General features: G+C 40.1%; 2 protein-coding genes across 6 annotated transcripts; one reads left to right on the plus strand and one right to left on the minus strand.

Annotated features, from left to right (window-relative positions):
- Window positions 1-417: 417 nt before the first annotated feature.
- On the minus strand, window positions 418-11225 carry afg1la (AFG1 like ATPase a). Its single transcript, XM_082516262.1, has 13 exons — window positions 11007-11225; window positions 10454-10659; window positions 8709-8760; window positions 8509-8610; window positions 7141-7271; window positions 6948-7047; window positions 4315-4373; window positions 4146-4228; window positions 3974-4044; window positions 3780-3880; window positions 2899-3039; window positions 2699-2809; window positions 418-1018 (listed from the first exon to the last, which is right to left on the minus strand). Exons 1-13 carry the CDS (start codon window positions 11131-11133, stop codon window positions 881-883), a joined length of 1422 nt encoding a protein of 473 aa, XP_082372388.1. The 5' UTR covers window positions 11134-11225; the 3' UTR covers window positions 418-880.
- On the plus strand, window positions 10581-17882 carry LOC309695547 (sex comb on midleg-like protein 4). Of its 5 annotated transcripts, none has more exons than XM_082516263.1 (9): window positions 10581-10849; window positions 12603-12671; window positions 13525-13761; window positions 14127-14256; window positions 14407-14607; window positions 14782-14943; window positions 15039-15257; window positions 15355-15500; window positions 15587-17882. In XM_082516263.1, exons 2-9 carry the CDS (start codon window positions 12669-12671, stop codon window positions 15710-15712), a joined length of 1224 nt encoding a protein of 407 aa, XP_082372389.1. In that variant the 5' UTR covers window positions 10581-10849; window positions 12603-12668; the 3' UTR covers window positions 15713-17882. The 5 variants fall into 5 exon arrangements, with proteins under 5 accessions (XP_082372389.1, XP_082372391.1, XP_082372392.1 ...); XM_082516265.1 differs by having other exon boundaries at window positions 12606-12671; XM_082516264.1 differs by lacking the exon at window positions 10581-10849 and adding an exon at window positions 11214-11281.
- The last annotated feature ends 1597 nt before the right edge of the window (window positions 17883-19479 follow it).

The following is a 19479-nucleotide window of genomic DNA, read 5'->3' on the forward strand; positions in this document are numbered from 1 at the left end:
AAACTGTGCTTGCATTGGTAACGCTTATGTTTGTACAGGAGATATACTCATGTAGTTTTTTTTTCTTCTCACTTTCACTTCCCACACAGTGCAGTCTTTGTTTCTGTAAGGCTGTGTGCATTATTGTATTTAAATAAACGGAGGATGAATGCAAGCAGAAAGCAGTTAAATATCAGCCTACGCCAACACTGAAACGGTTTCATTTGTGGGGACAGATGTACAAAGCTATTGTGCCATATAAGTAATATTCAGCTGACATGGTTTGCTTTTCTTTTTCCGTCTGGCGAATGAAGACACTGATGAAGAGTCAGATGGTGCCATTCATTCTCTGCAGCATCTGCAAAGCTTTCTGAGATAAACATTTCACATGCACAGGCTAAATAAATCACAACTCGAATAAACACACGGCTGCAAATCTCCAAACCAGTCTGCTGCCATTGTATTTAGATGTGTTAAGATCATATACAATTCATTTCATTTTCAAACCGTAGTGTATCTTAAAATAGATCCAATTAAAATGTCCCTTAAATCTTCATCAAAGTCCTTTTGGATTACTTTTCCAAAAGTCGTCCAGCTGATTTCCCACACATCAAAAAAAAAGTGAAGTTGGACCTCAAAAATGTCACCAAGTTAAAAGCAATAACTCAAAGTTCATCTTATAAATCCTCCTTAAAGTGCAATGTCGCAATAAAATGATTAGATAAGAATAAATACTCTGCACTACAATTGCACACACGCACAGAGATGAGGAGTTCCACTGGGTTTGTGCTGCATAAGATGATGATGATGAGGAGGAGTGTTCAGTTCTGGGCTGTTACAGGCAGCGAGGAGTGCAGGTTAAGGCGCACCAAGTTTGGTAACACTGTTTCCTTTCTAAATGTTACGCCTGTGATTTCATGCTTCTGTCCCCCTCCAGCCAATATTCTTCTGTCTGCATCTCTGTGAGTCGGGACACGGTCCTCTGGAAGGCAAATTTTTCCTCTTCGCCGCTGAAGATGGACAGACTGCTGGCTTCTTCCTGTTAGACATTGGACATGTTACAGTTTACTTACACACGACTTTGGGGCAAAAAAAGCCATTAATCAAATGGTGGCAGTCTAATAAAACGATACAACCTCCTCACTCTCAGATCTTTCATCTTTACATGTTCAGACAGATTATTCTATTTTTACACTCGTTCAGTGTTGTATTTATGGGTTTAATAGTTTCCAAATTAGATGTTCCAAAAGTAAAAATTGGATTTTCATGAAGTGGAAAATAAAATCTGTGGAACCACTAACTTGAATAGATAAATTTTAAGTTAGTATTTCTATTTTGGTAAAAATTATTTCTATGGTAACATGCTTCATCTCTCTTCTGACACAGGAAACAAAACAACCTGTAGTCTTAAATGCTTTTAATTCTTGACTAAGCTACTTAACTTTTACAAACCTAAAGTTAAGTTTGCAAATCTCATAAACCAGCATTTTAGTCACAATAGAGCAAACCAACCATATCAAAGGTTTAAACAATGAAAACGTTCAGTGTGAAGAAAAAAAGAACTCATTTTGAATCTGAAGCGACAGCACCATGTTTATCACTGTGTAGCAATCTCTCTTCTTTTAACAACAGTTTGCAAACATCTGGGAACCGAGGAGTCCAGCAGGCTTTTGGGAGAGATATGTTGTCTTATATGCGATGTGAGCCTTTGGTCCTTGTGGGCAAGCATTGTGTTGCTGAAATAGCCGAGACTTTGTTTAGATGGGAGCACATGCTTTTGGGCCCTGAAGATCACAAACATCCAACATTGATACAAAACTGTACCATCAACCCCCAAACGGTCATTGCACATGGCTGCCCCTCCCTCAGCCTGGTTTTTCCTTCCCACTGTCACCAAGGGGGTTCACTTGATTGTTGGGGTTTTCTATGTATTACGGTAGGGTCTTTACTCTATAATATAAAGCGCTTGGTGGCTGCTGTTGTGATTTGGTGCTATAAAAATAAAACTGAATTGAGCTGATTTTTAGCTTCGTCTCTTACACATGGACCTTCAATTTTACATTCAAGGTCATTATTCTGAATTTTTCTACAATTTGTGGGTTTTTTTTGCAGATCTCTGCCCATCTTTACTTTTGAGAAACAGCCTTTCTAACACGCACTGTTTATACTCAGTCATGTTACTGACGTGTTGCTAATAAACATAATTAGCTGCAAATGTTCCTTCCAGCGTTCTTTTTAGTATCGCTCACTTTTACAGCCTTTTGTCATCCCCGTGGCAACCTGTTTGAGACATGCTGCTGCCATAAAATTCAACATGAGGTAATAATTTTAAGGAAATAATAAAATGTGTCAGTTTAAACATTTTAAAGTTTTATGTTTTACTGTGAATACGATTTGGGTTTATGAGATTCGCAAATTCTGTTTTAAATGGCATTTCACACAAAAATGTACACATTAATTTCCACTATTTTATGTTACTGATACACTTCAAGGATGGACTTGTATTTTTTCTAATAAAAAAAGGAAGAAGGAAGGAACAAACTGATATACTGGTTAAAATGATTCTTACAGTTTACACAGTATGTGCTGACTTACTTTTAGCTGTGTGCTCTGGGTTTCATTTACTGTCAGCCGTAGGCCACAGAGGCCTTAATCATCTGTGTTTACCACCAAAATTACCCAAATCTGGTTTCTCTGTGGAAACAGAGTCACCGCTTACCCTTTTCAGCCCCAGGTCATCCATCAGGATGTGGCCCTCGTCGTGGCTGTGATCCCCATCTTGTACAAAAATATCCTCCAGCGGGTGATCTGCGAGGATCACCACACGTACCTGAAACGAGACAAATTTAGTGTTAAATTCCCGTGTTTGGTGTTTTAGCGCAGATTTAATGTGCATACAAACAAATGAAGGAATCGTACCTTGTGTTCATAGAGGGCATCCACAAGCGTAATGAGCCGCCTGGCTTGAGTTTTTTTGTTCACGGTCAGCAAAGGAATGTGTCGAATGAAGACTGTGTCAAACAGCCTGGATATCTCTAGGTAGTCACTCGCTCCTAAAGGCTGGAACATTTATATTCAAACATATGTATGAGGTGTCCACAAGCAAGACTTCCCGCACTGGTTTGAGTCATTTTTTCATTTCCATAAGTTTTTCACCAAACTACACTTTGCATAAAATGTTTACTAGAAACTTCAGACTCTGCTGCTTTGTATTAGTCATTTTCTTTCTCTTGAGCATAAGCAGAACCAAAAGCGAGTCAGTCGTTTAAACAGACCCCTTTCATTTCCCATCATTGTGAAGGAAACCAACTAGATTAAAATGCAGGGAGAGGTACATAAAATAAAATACATCTGAATTTATTTGATGTGACGTTAAAGCAATAAAAACTGGTGCAGTAAACATCTGATAACAAGTGTTCGAGGGCTTTGCAGCAGGACTTTGTCATCAGTATCCAGAAAACCAGTCATACTGCAACTCTGAAAACACACACATCTGCACGTTTTTACTAGCAATGGGAAACTAGTAGCTCAAGATTGTGGCGAGTGGTTTGCAAATTTGAAGGAAAAAAACAAAACAAAAAATACTGCACTCTTGTGGTTGAGCATACCATTGATTTCCCTTTTTAATAATAGACTTCTGATACAAAGTCAAAACAAGCCCAATTTGTGCCATAAAATAAAGCAAACTACTTTTTCTCCCATATTAAACCTGCCATACCACATAATCTAAAAATAAAAGATGACAAACAGTAATTATAACATATGATCCATCACACAGTGTGTCTGTAAAAGAGACTCACTCTATCACAAAGCTCCTCAAACGTACAGTCTGCGATGGTCCCGCACGCTTTGTTCAGACGGACTTTTCTGTTGTGGACGTTCAGAACTCTTGGTCGTGTTACTGCAGAAAACATTATGTTCAGCACTTTATATAATGAGCAGGTCATCAGTAAAATGCTGCAGTGACAGAGTGCTATTTTGAAAGCAGACTTACTGTCATTCTGTTTAAAAGCCAGCTCGTCAAACATTTTATCGAGGGTCGTTTCTGCATCAGGTTCACTGGAACTGCAACAGATGTAACAGGGAAACATTAAATAGGAAAAACAGTGCAAATCACACAAAGCAAAATCATCCCCCTGTCTTGTTTTACAGTGAGCATTTCTTACAGGAAGTAGAGTTTTCCAGATGAGGGTCTATTCTGTTTGCGGTAGTCAATCCCAGAGTCCAGGCGAAGAGTATGGCAATATTTCTGCAGGAGGAAAACAAACATTTTACAGATAAATACTGCGATGCCACACGTGGTAGCCTCAGCAGCAGAAGATGACTTCACTTTACCTGCAACACTGCAATAAAAGGCACAAAGTTGACTCTCTGCAGGCCGTTTTTATACAAGTCTGAGGAAACAGAAAGAAAAAAAACCATTGTCACATTTGCTGTTATCTGGCATACATCTAAATGGCTTTCAAAGTGTTATAGAAGACCGATTACGCTTTCTTGTTTTCTGTAATTTGTAGCCTCAAATCACATCTAAGCTTGTAAACGTGGTCAAGATGACCTGATCATGTTCAAACCAAGCGTCAGAATGAAGAAGAGGGGGGACTTAAGCGACTATGAATGTGGTGTGGTTGTTGGTGCCAGATAGGCTAGTCTATTTAAGAAACTGCTGGTCTCCTGGGATGTTCCCACACAATCATCTCTAGGGTTTACAGAGAATGGTCCAAAAAATGAGAAAATATGGCATTCGCAAATTCAGTGGGTGAAAATGCCTCATTGACTCAGAGCTGACTCAGGTCACAGGAAAGTGGCCAGATTGCTTTAATGTGACAGGAAACTCAAATAACCACTTGTTACAATGAAGGTATGGAGAAGAGCATTTCTGAGTGTTTCTATCGCCTCTGAGGAATATTTCCAGCACCTTGTTGGATCTCTACCACGAAGAATTAAAGCAGTTCTTTCCAACCTCATACTACCAAGGTGTACCTAATAAAGTGCCTGGTGGGTGTATACTCTATACTGTTACAATTTAATTCGGATATCGAGGTCACTGGATGTAAAATTAACCCCTGTGGGTTAAAACGCTCTCAGTTTCCAACAGTTTCTTTTTACTCTTGGCTCTCTGTGGTGTCAGTGTGAGCAGATACTCGTAACATCATCGATTCAGGCTCCTAACATTATGGATTTAGCCACAAAACAGCTCAGCCCACTTGCTGTCCAAACCTTGTGCTTGAAAGGGTCAGCCAGTAAGAAGAAAGCTGGCTTAAAAGGAGGGCAAAGTGAGGTAAAATGACTCGTTTTAAACAAATGATGAATGAGTAAGACAAATAACAGTTTGACATAGCATAACTGTTACAAATTTTAAATACAGTGGTCCCTCGTTTGTCGTGGGAGTTACATTCTAAAATTAACCCGCAATCGGTGAAATCCGCAAAGAAGCCAGCTTCATATTTTACAATTATTCTAGATGTTTTAAGGCTGTAAAAACCCCTCACTACACACTTTATACACTTTTCTCAGACAGGCATGAAGATTTTCACACTTTTCTCTCTTGTTTAAACACCCTCAAAGTTCAAACCTTCATAGAAAAATAAGTCCAGTATTGTAGAATGAAACCAAAGATCAAACCCTGTTTTCAGGTTCAGAACATGGGAATAGAGCAGCTGCGAGAGAATTCAACATTAATGAATCAGTGGTACGGAAGTGGAGGAAGCAAGAAGGATGAGTTGAGAAAAGTTTGACTTATCTGACTGTTTGGTTTTGCCTAATGTGCCTTATATTCCAAAAAATACGGTAACGTCTACCTTCCTTAACCATGACCAGAAGTCCTACTTTTTATGCGATGGATAGCATCTTCCTCTGCCTTTTGGGTGCTACCGCAGGCGCCTTTGACGGTGCAAAACGTTTTATCGACATTGTTGTGTTTGTTGGGGAGAAAACTTACAAACATACAGTGCAGCACTTCAGAGTCACACTGCTAGCGATCGAAGATTTATGTAAATTTGACAAGCTGAACGCATTCTGTACTGGACAGGAGACGCAGCACGAGTTTGATTGACAATAATAATAACTTTATTTATAAAGCGCTTTCAAACAAAGTGCTGTACAATTAAAGAGATAAATAAAATAAAAGTGATACATAGCAATACAGGTAAAAGACACAATACAAGTTAAAAACAGTAAACATTTAAAAACTAAAAGCCATAGAATTAAGACATTTAGGATAGGGTGAACAAATGTGTCTTCAACTTAGTTTTAAAAACCTCCACAGAGCATGCCTGCCAAATATCTTGAGGGAAGTTGTTCCACAGAAACAGGGCACGAAAAGAAAAAGCACGCTCTCCAATTGTCTGTTTTCTGGCTCTAGGAACTTTTAAAAAGGCCAGAGTCCTGAGATTGTAGAGCACGGGATGGGACATAAAGGTGTAAAAGGTCGGAGAGGTATGAAGGTGCCAGTCCGTTTAAAGCCTTGTAGGTGAGCAGCAGGACCTTAAAATCTGCTCGAACCTGACAAGGTAGCCAAAGCAGAGATCTAAGAACAGTGGTAATGTGCTCAAATTTCCCAGTTCTTGTTAAAATGCGAGCAGCTGCATTTTGCAATGGTCTACAGCCAATCAGGATGCAGAACACAATGTGCTGTAACAACAACAAAAATAAAAAGCATGCAAAATTGCACAAACAAAAAAAATAAAATCAGTGAAATAGCGAGGCCGCGAAAGGTGAACCGCGTTATAGCGAGGGACCACTGTAACACAATATTTATTATTGCAGTTGTTTTTGTCAAATGATGTATGCACATGTTTTCTTTAATATGATGAATAATTTCCTGAATGTGATTATAGCTTATACATTTCTGATTACAATCCCATAGGATTGTGCTTTAAAGGCATTATTTGTTTTTTTATGTAAACCAAAGGAGTTTTAAGCCGTGTTAAGAACACATTTATAATCATATTACACTAGACATTACTTACCTACAGGCGGACGATTAGAAGTAGCCACAACAACAACACCGTTTAGAAACAGATTCTCAAAAAGCTGCTTGAGAATCATGGCGTCTGCAATATCAGTGACCTGAAATGTGGGTAAAGCACAACAACGTGATTGTTACATGAGGTTACATGTTATAGAGACTAAATGTTTTTTTACAAGATGATTTAAAAGTACCTGAAACTCATCGAAGCACAACAGACAAGCCTCCTCACTGATTTCCTCTGCAACCGGAGCAATGGGATCATAAGACTTGGCCATTTTTCCTGCTTTCCTTTTTGGCATACTCTGTTTCAGCCGATGAATCCCTGTAGATTGAAAAGATAAATGCAGTTACTGTTAATCGTAAGTCTGTAAGAAGAGACAAATACAGATCCCAGAAAAACCAAGTGGAAAATGCAAACTACCACATTCTTACAATATTATAATATTAAATATTTTATGTATAATAAGCATGCAATAGGGTTAGGGTAACATATAGGGTAACATATATTGTTTTGCACAAGACTCTTTCTCTTCTATATGGCTTTCTGCACAGGATATTGGAAAAAGTTGCCATTATTAAATAATTGTTTCTGCACAACTTTCTCTCACATCGTTGTGCAGGAATTTTGCGCCCTCCTCTTTACAACATACGTTTCGTTCATTGAGGTTTGTGGGGTTTTTTGTTCATTCCCAACCCTCTTAATGTCCCACCACAATATTTCAGTTAGCGTGAGGTCTGGATCATTACAACACTGATTCTTGTCTTCTTCAGCTGTTCTGTTGTAGGTTTCCTGGTGTTCTTGGGATCGCTTGTTCTTGGTCCAGTTTGGACCGAGCTTTAGCTGTTGGACAGATGGCCTCACATTTGACTCTAAAAGGCTTTGTTATAAAGATGAATTCACGGTCAGCTCAATGAGCACAGTGCCCAGGTCCTGTGGCTGCAAAGCAAGCCCAAATAATCACCCCTCCACCGCTGTGTTTACAGTTGTTATGAGGTGTTTGTGCTCATATGCTGAGTTTAATTTGCTACTTACCCTCTTAATTGCTATGGAAGCAGTAAGGCTGTACTTAGAGTCCTCTTAAATCTTTCGTTTCACATGACTGTATGTGAAGTACTGCTTAAACTGGAGGAAATACTACAGTATTTCAAAGGTAAATGTTTTGAATCTCCACAAATCAAATCACAGAGAAATAAATTTAAAAAACAAAACTGTGTCTCATGCTAGAGCTTTTACCATTAGTGACAAGTGGATTTTCGTAAATACACAAAAATCCTTACACAGCTACGTTTAAGTGGCAGGAGTGGCATGATATATCCAAATGGATTATGTACTGATGTAAAAAAATATATATATTTGCAATCTTCTTTAACGGCACAGATACAAGAGACTTGATTTATCTGGAACAAAACTCCAGTATTTCTTTTTGCCAATAAAACAAACACACCTTATCTTCCCCCACATGTTCACTAGAAGCAGAGAAAGTCCAAAGTTGCATTGATAAACACAGCTCACCCCCCCTTTTTCTCTTAAATGCAGCTTAACTAACAACTGTACTCACTTTTATGCACGTCTAACATAAAACCATGGAAATGAACCCTCTTTTTGTTCTCAGTCTCCACATATGAATAAAACATGTCCATGACCATCGTTTTCCCCGTGCCTGAAACAAACGAACAAAACAAAAAGATCTTCTGAGTTTGGAAAAAATCTTAATTTCATTACATTGAGATATGCAATTCTGTGAGTTCCATGGCTTACCAACATCACCGTAGATGTAGTAACCTTTGGGAGGCTTTGGTTTTGTGAAAAACTAAAAGATGCAGAGACAAGTAAAAATGAGCAAAAATCATCATTATAAACTAATATAGACAAATAGATGGCAAATTATTTAGGAATCTTTCACTAATTCCTTTTTTTAAAGTGTGATCTGAACAAAGCATGCCCAACACACAGGCTTTTTTTTTGAAGGAATCACACCCAGTAAGAGCGCAAGTTATGTCAACAAAGCCTACAGCTGATGAGACTGAGTGAGAAGATAAGAGAAACACTGTAGAGTCAAATTTTAAAAAGGCATGCTGCTGAAATTATCAGCAAAGAAGATAAAGCATGAAAGAGAGCCGCTCTTACGTTCCTCAGATTTATGTCACACAGTGGTAACCTAACGAATGTGAAGAACAGAGCACAGGCAGGGTGGAGTGTGTTGACAGGATGGACAAGCTGGACTAGAAAGAGTACATCAGAGGGGCAGCTCAGGTTGAGCAGTTTGGAGACAAAGTTAGAGAGGAGAGGCTGAGATATTTTGGACATTTGCAGAGGAGGGACAGTGGATATATGGGATGAAGGATGTTGAATATGGAGTTTTAAGGCAGGGGGAAAAGAGGATGACCACAGAAAAGATTCATGGATGCAGAGGGTTGGTGTGACAGAAGAAGATACTAGGAGCAGGGTGAGATTTAGGCAGATGATCTGCTCTGGCAACCTCTAACTGGAGGAGCAACAGAAGAAGATGAAGACAAAGTAGTAAACTGAAAAACCACGTTTCACAAGTCATCATTAACACTGGACTTTCTGTGTTAATGTTTTTGAATGTGAAACGGTCACATGTAGAGCAGCACAGTGGTGTAACAGTTAGCACTGTTGTACCCTGGGGCCTTTTCAGTTTAATGCATAGTTATTTATATTGCACCAAATCAAAAGAGCAGTCACCTCAAGGCACATATTACATAGTAAGACACAGTTTTCATGTGCTCAAACGGCTTCTCTCCGGGTACACCAGTGTCAAGTGGGACTGGCTCCAGTGCCTGAATTGAATAAGCAGAAAATGGATGGATGGATGGACAGGAAATAGGGAAAATATATCAAATTTATGGTAGGTAACATGGCCAAAGGGACCCCTGTATATATAATCCATCCATCCTCTTTCACTTATCCAATTCAGGGTTGTGGCCAACCCCAGCTGCCATAGTTGAGCACAGGGCTAACACATGTGAGCTACCACTCACATGCACACCTATGAACAATTTAGAATTACTGGTTAACCTAACCCCGCTAGGAAGCCGAAGTACCCAGAGAAAAGATACACAGACACGGGGAGAACATGCAAACCCCACACAGAAACGCTCTGGCAAGATGGTGGATTCAAAGCCAGGACCTTCTTGCTGTGAGGCAACAGTGCTAACCCTCCCTCCACTACAGCCACCTACCTGAGTACCTTAGGTCTGAATACCTAAGTATCCTTATGCAAGATGCCCCATTCATTGGAGTGTGAATGCTACACAATAACAGCATTTTATTACTCCAAAACCTTTGTGATACTCTGTGATGCAAAAACACTTCATAATTTGGATAATAACTAAGTTAAAGGCTGAGTAAAGTTGGACAAATGTAAAGATTAATCTCTAATATTGCCAACATTGTAAACCACGTTGCTCTGCACTAATATTCACTTAATATTATTATATTAATAATAATAACAACATAAGTTGGGGCATGCTTCTACCTACCCTGGAGAAGACAGATGTCGGGGTGTTGCTGTATCCTCTCAGAGTTTTGTGCAGCTCGTCCAGTTTCTGCATCACCGCTTTCTGGTGCTCATCCTCCCGCAGCTTCCCATCTCTGATCAGCCCGGTGTAGTGATCCAGGGGGCCGCTGAAGCCGGCGGCGCTAACACCGCTCTCCTCCTCCGCCTGCCGGACTTTCACAGAGTAGCCTTAAAAACCGTAACAACACGCACGTTACCGATAAGTTAGCTCTCCGCAAAGCTTTTAGACCACTACGACAACGATTTTTGGGTGATTCGGACAGTAACGATAACGTTGCTCTGGTGGGCGAATAGGAAGAATTAGCGGGTAACGACTCTGACAGCTCAAAGGGCAGGAAAAACCGACAAGCATAACAAGGTAAGTTTGAACAAAACCTCAAAAATATGCATTATGCCAGGTTAACGTGGAAAAGCGTACACTAACTAATTATGTTAAGTAAAAGTAGGACAAGGTTATGATTAGAGCCGCGGACGGTTACTTTAAACAGTCTAAACTGACTGAAAACAAACCTCACCTCTTCTGTGGAACTCGCTGAGAGATTTCAGCAGCTTTCCGGAGGAATGTTGCTCTTTAAAAAGAAGCCTTAAGCCCAAAGAAGCTGAGGGTGACATCTTCATAGACAGCGGTACGCGCGCCGCCATCTTGGATTCAAATTCTGTCAATCAAACTTTATTAGCAATGACATTTTCAGTCGTTTTTCGGCCAACAGGAGGCGACAATTCACCATGCCAGATTATTTAACAGCACCTTTCATTATATACTGTCCGTATAAAAATAAATACGAAAAACGTAAGTAAAATAATATTGCATTTTAATTATGCGTAGTAAATGTGCTATTGCATCCTAAAAATACATTTTCAAAGGCTATATTATTATTGCGTGTTGCCACTTCATAATGTTATACACTTAATACATCTCTGGGGTTTCGGCTAGTAGTCAGGCAAAAGAAGACCTCTAAAAGCATCACTTTCAGCTCTGGGAAATTGTGTGTTGTTCGGTATAATTACTTAATTTAAAAATGTATTGCTAGATAATTTCTTGAATAATTAAAAAAAACTAATTTGCCTAAATCTCACGCTGCACGCACACCTGATTTGTCCTCTGTGACTGTAATATCAAGTGCAGCAGTATCATTGACTTCACTGTATGACTGTAGGGGGTAAATTAATGCCAGATATAGTCTTTCTTCGCCCACCCGGAGTAAAAAAAAAAAGGGGGAAAAAGCGTTTATTCAAATTAATGAGTAATACATTTGAAACACAAAATGATAAAACATGCGATCTTCACAGCAAAAATCCACATGGGATTCTTCATATTTTCACAATAAGATTTTAATGTTAACATGATTATTTTGGACAGCAGCTATTTATTTTATTCACTGTAACATATCACAAAAAAATTTCCTGCAGCTCCAGCAGCTCCCTGGTGTTGTTTTTACAAACAGAAAGCCCAAATATATTCAGCGTGCTCTCATGCATAACAAAGAAAAGCCCTGATTCCTCTCATCTGGAAAGCTCGAAGCAGGAATTTTTAAAACATTTTTTTATAATCTGGGTCATTTTTACTTAAGAACATGACTAAGATGATCATTTTGATAGACGTTATAGGTTGATGAATTTATCAACAATTCACGAAAGATCTAAATATAATTTAAGTATAAACCATTTAAAAGCTCACAATAACGCTGAAACAAAAACAAAAAAAGAAAAAAAGAATCGTGTTAAAAATAAATAAATAAATAACAGATATTTAATTTTTATATCAACTGACAGATGCAAATCTGTCTTGGGTCTAATTGTGCCTCCGAAGCACTGAGCCTGAGTTGCAGACAAAACATGGCAGACAACTGTCAGGGCTTACAGGCTTGTTGCCATGACAACAGAGGAGCACTTCTCCCTCTCTCTCCGTCTCTCTGTCTCTTTAATGCACACACACACTGTCACTCGCTCTCTGTCTGTCTCTGTTGTACACACACACACACACACACACACACACACACACACACACACACACACACACACACACACACACACACACAAGCACACAGACATATATACAGTATTACAGTGGAATCCGCCTTGCTCTGAGATCTGTGCTCTGCTACTGGTAGCAGAAGAAAATATAGGAACCACAGCACGGAGCGTAGGGATACTCCACATCTTCACATCTGCTTTGGATGGTGAGTGCCTGCTAACCGGTTATTGTTTGTTTACATGCTGCATCCTTTCACAAATCTCTTCAAAATACATTTGGAGGCATTGCAAATGGCTTCTTTCCGGTTAGTTGTGCTGCTGCTGGGGGGGGTTATTTCTTTTATTTAGTAGCTGCTTCTTGTTTCCTTTCTCTTATTTTAAGAATAGGCTGGAAGCTGTCATGATAATGGTAATTCATAGCTGGGTAGCCATGGTGAAGTCAATTTCCCCCCCTCCCTCTGCCACTGCTGAATGCATTAGTCTAATGAGATGTCTGCAGCCTGTGTGCCCAGGAGCAGCAGCAGCACAGCAGCAGCAGCAGCAGCAGCAGCAGCGGTGTGTTAACCAAAGGGAGACTAAGGGGGGCAAAAAAGCAAGATGGCTTTTCCTGCACTGCATGGGATTTAACTTTGTAGTTGCCTTTAGGCTCCTGGGACTTAAAACAAAAGGTTGTGGGCTTTCACAATAGAAGATAGCAGGTAATAGTCACCCCTCCCTCTCTCAGGTTTATTAGTGTGTTACGAGTGCAGGATGGAGGTGCTGTTTCCACCACGGCACATGCATGGCTGCCTTTGTGTGTTGTTTGATTATTATGGTGCTCAGCTGAATGCTGTTTCTCTCAGCACATTGCTCGGCTGAGTTTTCTGCAGGCTCCTAGTGTTTGGATGTTACTGTTGGTACACCTTTGCCAATTGCGTCTGCTTCCTCTGAATTCATGCTAATGCTGCACTCTAGTATGCAGCGGCTACAGAGGAGTATTGATGTGCAACTAAAGTGCATGTTTTCAATGCGTTGCCCTTGCCCTTGTTTGAGCTCACTCATTGTTTCCTTTGTGTCCAGCTACAAATGAGCGTACCTGCAGTGACGGCACAGAAATCAGACGGCAACAACGGTGAGATGCAATCAGCTGCAGTGGCTCCCTCCTTCATTCCCAGCCAGGCGGGGAAGATACCGGGCAGGAAGAGAGGGAGACCTCCGCTCCGCAATGTCGCCAAGATGGATTTTCCTAATCGCTACCCTGAATCGCTCCCTCCACTCAAAGTGCCCAAGAAGAGGGGGAGAAAGCCGGGCTTCAAGGTCAGCCAGATGGGAAAGGGGAAGGGGGGCTGGTGGATGAGTTGTAGTGTGTGTGGGTGCAGTGTGTTTAAAAATACATGTGTATACAGACAGGGAGACTCCATGCCCTTCAGATTTTGTGGGATCCCAGCATAAACAGAGTTGGAGTTAACATCTGTGAGGCTTTGTTCTGTTGTGTTATGGAATTATTTTTTAGCCTAAAGAGGACATTATTATCAGCACATTTGTTTTCTTTTCATACAGGCCAAAGCATGAAAACTACAGTGTTAAACAATCCTAACCCTCCCTGCATGATTTAGTGTGCATAAATAAATGATATTTCCAAAACAGACATAGCAATACAAAACCCCCTTCTTCCTCTCCAGCTCAAACCCAGGATGGTGATGACACCACTGGCTATTTCTCCACCCAGCAGCACCCCAGAGCCCGATATGAGCTCCATTCCTCAGGATGCTGCCACCATCCCCCACTCTGCCACGCCCCAGGTGCTCACAGGTAAAATACAATACGCTGTTAATCTCACTTAAGAAGCTTTAAAGTGCTTCTCTGTTAGCTTAAAGACAAAAAAGCATATGATCTCTTTTTTCCCCTTATGTTTTTCTGCTATTTCTCCTTTCCTTCATTTTCCTCATTTGTGTTTTCCAGTCTGTATCTACATCAACAAGCAGGCGAACACTGGGCCCAACCTGGACAGGAAGAAGATCCAACAGCTTCCCGATCACTTTGGGCCCGACAGACCCTCTGTGGTGCTTCAGCAGGCCGTTCAGGGCTGCATTGACAGTGCTTTCCAGCAGAAAACGGTGTTCACTCTCCTCACGCAAGGCTACGGAGGAGAAAAAATATCAGGTGTTGTACAAAGACCCCCTTCAGGTGTTGTTATCTGTTTGTTTAATAGCTTCTTTAGCACACTCCCTAAGGTGTTACTGGGAGAGAAAAAAATATTAAAGGTTTCATTGTCTGACTTATAAGAAACTTTTGTCTAAGCTGCATTTCAAGTGGTCTTCTGTTTTGCTCTTCCAGCCACATTTGATGGGAAGCAGCATCTTCTGAGCCTCCCCGTGGTGAACAGCATCGACTATGTGCTTCGTTTTCTGAAGAAGCTCTGTCGCAGCTTGCACTGTGAAAACCTTTTCAGTGATCAGCCCATTACACAGCACAGCGGTGGCTCCTACCAGTCAGATGGTACTTCCAAATTAAGTTCTTGAACTAATATAAACAAATACTTTGAATCTGTGGGGGATTTTTATCACTAACAGAAGTCTCCATCATTTCTTTAGCTGAAACATCAATGGCTGATGACTACCATTTAGACCAGTCAGATGGCAAACGCTACTCCGTTGACCCTGGCGATTCCGCTTTCAGCTCCATAAGTTCGTCCTACTCACCAAAGTCCACCTACGGGTTTCGCTCTTCACAGCAGTTCTCTAATGGCTCAGCCTCCATGTGCAGGCAGTCATCCACCAGCCCAAACGCGTTCCCGGAGAGCAACAGGACAGGTATGACACCATCAAGAGATAAATCAAGCATTGATGCGGCCTTTATTTTTCTGAGATACAAAAGTAACTCTCCATCTTTCATTTGTTCTTTCTTGAGGTTATAATGTGTCTTCAGAATCGCAGGAGTCCAAGGCTCCGCCCAATAAAGACCCATCCACCTGGTCTGTGGAAGATGTTGTATGGTTCATCAGGGATGCAGATCCCCAGGCTCTAGGTCCTCACGCAGATGTCTTTAGGAAACATGTAAGTGTTATGCTGCTGATTTACCTGGCTAGACTAAACCTCAGGTCCTCACTGAGTTTCACACCATCTTCCTCTGCCTTTCACAGGAGATAGATGGAAATGCTTTGTTACTCTTAAAGAGCGACATGATCATGAAGTACCTCGGACTCAAGCTGGGGCCGGCCTTGAAGCTTTGCTACCACATCGACAAGCTTAAGCAGACTAAGTTCTGAAAACTGACTACAGTTTGTTAACCTCTTAAATCCAGCAGGATATTTGAGGAAGGTCACATCTGGGGAAGGCAGGTCTGTTAGCCAATGGGAAGAAAGTAGAGTCATGAGGTGTGCCACTTCATTTAGAGTTCCCGGAAGTCAGGTGCATCTGTTCCTTATCTGCCCCAAAAGTACAAAAGCAAATCAGTTATATGAACTACTGAATAACTATATTGTTTCAGTCTTTCATTTATCTCTATCATAAAGGTATTTGTTGGTAACTTTAGCACTTTAACATTAGCAAGGTCACATCACAAGACCATATCCATCTAAATTCTGTACATGTTAGGTTAACTAGTATCACAGATTAGTTTGGTTCTTACATCGTAAAAATCTGCACATATTGATTTTTTCTTTAAAGTTTCTATATCAAACATGATAATGAGCATCATTTAATAAACTTATTATTCATTTGGAGTTATTTTTATGGTCACCATATTCAGCTCAACTTAAATCTTTTAACTCCAGTTTTGGTCTCCACCACCTCCTAAAATGCTAGATGCTCCTTTTTTGTTCACTGTTGGGCTCCTAATTCTGACTGTCAGCCCTTTAGTGCTGAGCAGATGAAGTATAAATGGGTTGTTGAGAGACTCTTCACTCAAATCTGTAGTGGCAAAAAATGACGGTATGAAAAGAAGAAGCTACTTTCAGCTACTCCCTTATTCACAAAGGGTCTCCACGTGTTTGTTTTTTTACACCAGATTCCCTTCCTGACATCCTAAGGCACCTAAGGGATTTGTGTCTCCTTCCAGGATTAAACTGGGGATCTTTAAGTTGTTAGGTGACTGCGTAAACCACTGGACTATGCTATGAGATTGACCCAAAATAGCCAGACAACTAAACAATAAGCAAACACCGTGTAACGGTAAATAAAGCCAAGAGGAGCTGACGATTCAGTCGCTGCATCCATTGTGCACTACAGCCAACCACCTCATACTGATTATAAAACACGCGGGGGCAGAGAGACTCGAACATTTTGACTTTGAACTGGTGCACCTCAGACCTGGACAGCTTACTCCCTCATTGGCTTACAGAGCAGAAATTTTGCTAAGTTTCCCAGAGCTACGATTCATCCCTTCCTCTTGTCTTGTGTCTGGCATAAAGTTTGATCTAAACCCATCATATTGTGGAATACATCCTTCATACGCATTATATAACATATTTGTAATCATTAAAATCTCTTTTGTCTCACAAACCTTCATTGGCAGAACATCTGTCTGCTGCAGATTATATATACAGTATATCCGTCATCAGACAAACAATGTATAACAGAAAACACTTTATACCTTAAGAAAGTCTCATTTTGTCAAATGTCACTATCAGATCTCGTTTTCTCGTTTACCAAGCTGAAAAAACATATCCACGAGTGTATTTTAAAAAAACGGTGCATTAAAGACTACGTCGCTTTTTGATTGAGAGATTTAGAAAATCATTTTTGATACTATTTTTTCACATTACTGTATGACGAAAAAGTAATGTTCCCATTGAATTTGCCTTTCTTTTTTAATTATAATTTTCATATTAAAAACAGTACAGCCTAACAAAAACAGAACAATAGCCTACACAGAAGGACAGCAGCTCTCTTGTACATACACATATAAAGAAAAGCGAGAGCTTTGTGAACGTGATATATTAATGTTTTAATATGCAAGATTGTTACACGCCGCCTATCTCCATAGCCTCTTTATGTACAGTCATAAGAACATTTTTTTTAAATTATATGTTTCTATGTTTTTATTGAGCATCAGTGTTAATACACAAGTTGTCAGAACACACGAAACACTTAAATGTTATACTGAGAAAACCCAAAAGGCCATGTAAATGGGTATATAAGATGATATTGCTTTTGTATACCACTTTTGGTGTACAGTATGCATCCTTTTTTAATCAATTAACCTTTGTAAGTGAATGCTGCTGTAAAGATATTCCATGTAAGCCATGCCTAGTGAGATCAAACTAAGCTGTTTTATTTTGAAAGTCACTATGAATAAGACTTTTAGAGAAAGCTGAGTGGATCAGTGCTCTATACCGGTGCTAAAAGTTATCAACGTATTCAACTGTTTGCTTTTGTGTTTGTGAGATGTAAAGGAAAACATATGTGTATGCTGTATTGTATGTGAGCATTAAATTAAGAAGTCAAATAACCGGAGGTGATGTTAGAGTTATTGTAACACAATATTCGAAGGGCCTGGTTGCCTTTGGCTTGTAGAACAACAGTTAGCACTATTTTTTTTTTTTTTTACAGCACCCAATCATCCTGAATAGGTGGCGGTTTAAATCTGGGTCCACACATCTGAGAATTATTTTGGCTGGAAGCCTCGTCTGCTCTTCGACACACATGATTTAACAAAGGTGACCTATATCTGTGCCTCTCAAACCGGTGTACAGGGAGCTTCCAGGTTTCTCTGCAGGGCTCTCAAGGGGTCTCCGTGAATCATAAATAGGTTTACCAACTGCAGAATAGAATATTTAAAAAATATATCAGTATATAGTATATCATGTAATTCTGGTCAAATTTATACCTTATAGTTCAAAGGATTTTTCAGGTCTTTGAGACTTATATCACAGCTAATTTGGAATGAAATGACTTTTACTGTATGTAAAAGAAAATGATTTTATGGAGGGCTTTAATAATTCACTGAAGACTTTTTGACATCACAGCAGAAAAAGTAGATGTTAATAATGCAGGTAACAATGACTAAACTCCATTCAGCTGGGTCAGTTTCAAGGCCCTGGTTTTGTGCACACTGCTGGTTCTCTCTCAAGCGGTCATTACGTTCAGCGATATTATAATAAATCAAAATAAATGCTAAAAAATATTAATCCTCATTTTCTCCTCTGCTCTGTGCATTGTAGCTATTTTTCCCTGACTTATTATCTGGTCTAAAATCTTCTAAGTAAAGACACATTTGCTCTGGAACTTGCACCATGTTTATGTCACAGGCTGTTGTAATCAGGTAAGAAGGGCCTAGATATTAAAGTGGACCTCTTATGCTAATTTCCTGCTCCATTTAAAAACAATACAAATCTCGGGCTCTGGTAGAGTAGCTTTGCATTACTCACATTTGAGAATAACCCTTCTTTGCCTGGGTACACCCACTGTCTGAAACCAGCCAGCTCCTCTCCCTTTAAGGCAACTTTCCCCCGACAGAAGGTTTGTACAGCAGCTTTGTGCTCGCATCTAGAGGGATACCTCCTGTCTTTTACACGATACACATCCAAGAATAGAAAAAAAAAGTACATGGAGAACTCTGAAGCCTAAGCTTCTAGTGCACAGGGATTATTTGAACATACACTGACCCCATTATTTAAAACTTTGGCCACATTCATGGTCAACTGAATTTGTGCTGTGTGTGAGTGGATGTGTGTCTGTGTGTGTGAGGATGTGCATAATCCCCCGCAACTCTAAAAGGAAGAAATTAAATGCCAAACCTAGACTTTTTAATCACCATGGAGACGTGAAAGGTTAGATTCACACTCACTAGCTTACATGGATGGAAGCCCCCCCCCCCCCCCCCCCCCCCCCCCCCACCACCACCACCACCTTAAGAGATGGGGCAGTTTTTCACAGAAAGAGGACTGTGAGAAATTTGGAGTCGCTTCAGACTTAAAGCCACAGTCAGTATGGACAAGATGTGTTGGTTCTTTTCATACTTTTAAGACAAGCTTGACATTATTTTTGAGGAAAAGGGGAAAGAAAATGGTAATAATCGGTCTTTAATTGAATA

The sequence above is a fragment of the Aulonocara stuartgranti genome, assembly GCF_965226115.1.
Source record: "Aulonocara stuartgranti genome assembly, chromosome: 19".
Taxonomy (NCBI): Eukaryota; Metazoa; Chordata; class Actinopteri; order Cichliformes; family Cichlidae; genus Aulonocara; species Aulonocara stuartgranti.